Source organism: Brassica napus, chromosome C4, assembly GCF_020379485.1.
Source record: "Brassica napus cultivar Da-Ae chromosome C4, Da-Ae, whole genome shotgun sequence".
Classification (NCBI taxonomy): Eukaryota; Viridiplantae; Streptophyta; class Magnoliopsida; order Brassicales; family Brassicaceae; genus Brassica; species Brassica napus.
Window position 1 is genome coordinate 29,295,341 of NC_063447.1, and position 4,027 is coordinate 29,299,367.

Here is a 4,027-nt window from a genome sequence, read left to right on the forward strand (position 1 = left end):
CTTGTTGAGCAATCCCTGAAACGCATTCAAGTGATCCGTCATCGGAGTTCCCTCCTGATACCTCAGCTCAATCAACTTCTTGATCATGTACATCTTGTTGTTTCCGGTTTTCCTAGCATACAACTGCTCCAGCTTCTTCCACAAAGAGTGAGCATCCGTCTCAGTCTCAATATGATGCAACACATTATCATCTACCCACTGCCTTATCAACCCACACACTTTGCGATGCAGCAGCTTCCACTCTTCATCCGTCTTCTTCTCAGGTTTCTTCTCCTCGAAGACTGGAACATGGAATTCTTTAACAAAGAGCAGATCCTCCATCTTGCCCTTCCATAGATGATAGTTTGCACCATTCAAGCTTATCATCATGCTCGTATTTTCCATCATTCTCACAAGCAACAATAACCCGAAGTTATCAAACCCAAAGCTCTAAAACCCGAAGCTCTGATACCACTCTGTTGGGGAAAGCGGGCACGAGGCGCAGCGGAATGTAACGGTCGTGTTCCCCTGACCTTGTGTGAACCTGTGAGGAAAATACTTCGACGATAGCAGGATATAGTATAAGCAATAACTAAATGAGACAAACACTTTTTACGTGGAAAACCTTCTCGATGTGAGAAGGAAAAACTACGGGACCGTAGTTCACTCAACAATCCACTATATAAATGTATGTGAGTACAACCACGTCCTCCCTGTTCAACAACCTAAACAGAACAGAGACTCAAGCTACAAAGAGCTACCTCCAACATAAGAACAACAACAACAAGAGAGCAACACAAAGCTTCAAAACCAGCAGCAACCAAACGACCTCAGCTCACAAGGATTCCGGCAACCAGAGACTAATCCCACCGTACAAATCCAAGATAAACCAGTCAACAACACCTCTGCCAAATTTTAGCTCAATCAGACAAGATCTCACCATCGGATTTACCAAACACTCAAGACAACACTGCTGAAAAACTGTGACGACCAGCTTCACTAAAACCCAGACAACAGAAGATCCAACCGTTGAAATCTAAATCCCTTCGGTGAACCTTTAAACCACTGACTGAAGAAGCTTCTCACAAAATATCAGTCCGATCAGGATCTATTTGACCCTTCAAATTTGCCTTGACAAACCCAGACGAAATTCTGCCTCCTTCCCTCTTTTCTCTCTTTTGTCTTTTTGATTCTTGCAAGTCTCTACATAAAAATGAGGTTAAGAGACTATATATATGTGTCTCACTAACCCTAAGAACATCTAAAACCCAATACTAATCTCATGGACTAATAATATCAATGGCCCAACTTCCAAATTTGGTTATCATCAACAAAACCAAATGGATTTCCTAAGGAACCCAACAGGTTATACTAAATTACTTCGCCAACAATCTCTGACTTTGACCGGAACTGCGTAACCAATTTCTGAAACAAATTGCAAACGTTTCGATTCTTTTAAAAAAGATGAAATAGGGTAAAAACTAAAAAGTTAGAAATATCCATCAGCCGGGAGAACGTGGCATCAAAAAGTATTTAAATATACTTTTACGTGACCTACCTTAGCTTTTTAAGAATATACTAAATCTCGCGCGGATTTTTGTTTTCATTTATTTTTATATAAATATTTTGTTTTCATTTTTAAATTGGTGTATATTATAATATATATGTGTCTATCAATTTTTATTTTTTTTCATGGAAAAGATTGTTTCAAATTTTCACATGTATTTGTATCTTCTTCTATATATATATATATATATATATACAAATATTTATATATATTTTCTGATTATTAAAATCATAACTATATATATAAAGATTAGTAAAATATTATATTATTGTCATATTGAAAGACATTCTAACATTTCACAAATTTAGAAAGTTTTGAAAAAATTAAACTTTTCACTTCATAGATTTATATTATCGAGTAAATAATTAAACATTTAGTTTTTGTTTAATTTTTAAAATAAACTATATAGTTTAAAATTTGTTTTCACTACTTTAAGTTAGTAAAGATTAATCATTGTTAGATAATATGATTTTTGTTATTTAAAAAATAATCTTTATAATTTTAAAAGTTAACATCGACAAATATTTAAATATTTAACATATAGATGTATATTATTACAACATTAAATTATATCTATTTAATGTATACTATCTATAAATCCAATGGATCATCTATTGTTTAAATCCAATTATTGATAGCCCAATAAAAATTTCAGGCCCTAAATTTAAATGATAAGATTAAATATTAAATGTAACATGACTTTCTAGGAATAGGTCCATTAGGTCTATTTTATAAAAATCACACATGAATCAATGTTGTGACTTTTTTTTTTAATATATAAGATATTTCGTTTAATTATAACATAACAAGTTTAATATTTCAAGTTATCGATTGGATTTTAAATTTGTATACAAAAATAAGACATATCCTGAGTAAATAAAAATTCTGAGTATCATAATTATGAGTTTCTAACTCAAAATTACAACAATTGTTTTGTATAACTTATATTATATATATATATATATATCTCATATATATTAGTGTTGTTTCCGTTACGAACTTTGCAACTTTTATACTAGGCATTATTTCATGTAAAAAATGAGTAATATTAATTCAAAAAAAGAAAAGAGTACTAGATATAGACTCAAGATACTTATATATTAGGGTATCCTTTCATCTTTTTTTACTTTAGATCTTAACATTCTAATGTGTGCATATAGCTGCAAACTTATATGTAGTTTGTCGAAAGGAATGTAGAAATCTGCATATGTATCGTTAAATGCGACACAACATGGTCTCTCTTATTCCTTTTTAGCCTAACATATATAACAAGAATCTCAAAAACGTTATTAAGTGTCGTTTATCTAAAATTCTAAGTACTTTAGGCTTATGTTTATATTCAAGAATCAAGACACTTATTATTTCTTTTGTGTAAAAAGGGCAATCAAGACGACAGTACATATTCTACAAGCACATACTCATTCAATTATTCCTCTTTGATGGAACTCAATCTTCTCGATACCAAGTAGGTTCCACACGGTTGAGGCGAAACATATTCATCGGAGCTAAGAACCCTCGCCGGTAGGCGACCTTCCATACATTCTTTAAGAATCAAGATACCAATATTACCACCGTCACCGTCAGACTGATCACCACGACGCGCCAAATACAAAAGCTCTTCAAGTTTATCTCTTCTCATCCTCACTTTTATCCTTAAACGACCATTCTTCTCTCCGGTCTCCACGTTTTCTCTTCGTACTCCGTCGCCGCCGAGAACCGGGTGCACTGCGCTGCTTCTCCTAAGAAAATTGCCCATTTTTCTAGTCTTTTCTTATCTTCAAGATGCTTGAAGTAATTGATACGTGTATGTCTTGTTTACATGTAAGAAATGGTTATAGATTAATATTATATATAGGCATGGACAAGCTTTTTTTGTTTGGTAAGATCGGTTCACGTTTTTCAGGTTTCATATTTTTCGGTTTTATTTGAGTAGGACCGAAACTAGAACTGAATAGAAGGAAAATGAGTATGGGCTTAGTTGGATTTAAACTTGTTTGCTCCTGCTCGCTTTTGGAAGTTACCAAAAATATAAATAATTAAACTTAACAATATCTAGTTTGTCCGCAAAATATATTTTCAGTTTATTTCTGAAGCCAGTTTATTCGATTTTAATAATACGGTTTAGGTTTGGTTTGCTTTGTCTGGCATAGCTGAATGAATCCAGGGGCGGACCAAACGCTATGCCATATTCAGTTATGTTCGGTTTTCGTCGGACTTTTCCTTCCAAAATCGTAATTAATTATACATGAAGGGGTTGAGTGTGGGTGTGAACTACGATGCATGGGGCATGCGAGGTTATTAGATGAAATGAAAGATAGCTATTGAAATTTTCCTTCGAGACAACTTAAATGTGTTGTTCTGGTTCACGTATCTGCTGACGTGGTAAGTAATTAACCCATATATAACGTAACACAGGGTATGTTTCACGCGTCAACTATCTTAACGTAACCCATAGCGTAACCCATAAAGTGTGGCCTTTAT

At 33.6% G+C, this 4,027-nt stretch overlaps 1 protein-coding gene across 1 annotated transcript; it reads right to left on the minus strand.

Annotated features, from left to right (window-relative positions):
- Positions 1 to 2,891: 2,891 nt before the first annotated feature.
- BNACNNG29530D lies at positions 2,892 to 3,453 on the minus strand. The gene has a single exon (XM_013836071.3). The coding sequence runs from the start codon at positions 3,300 to 3,302 to the stop codon at positions 2,973 to 2,975; it is 330 nt and encodes a 109-aa protein (XP_013691525.1). The 5' UTR covers positions 3,303 to 3,453; the 3' UTR covers positions 2,892 to 2,972.
- Between the last annotated feature and the right edge of the window lie 574 nt (positions 3,454 to 4,027).

What these genes read in the sequence shown, in the direction of transcription:
- BNACNNG29530D (XM_013836071.3), bottom strand. Translation starts at nt 3,302, where the DNA reads ATGGGCAATTTTCTTAGGAGAAGCAGCGCAGTGCACCCGGTTCTCGGC.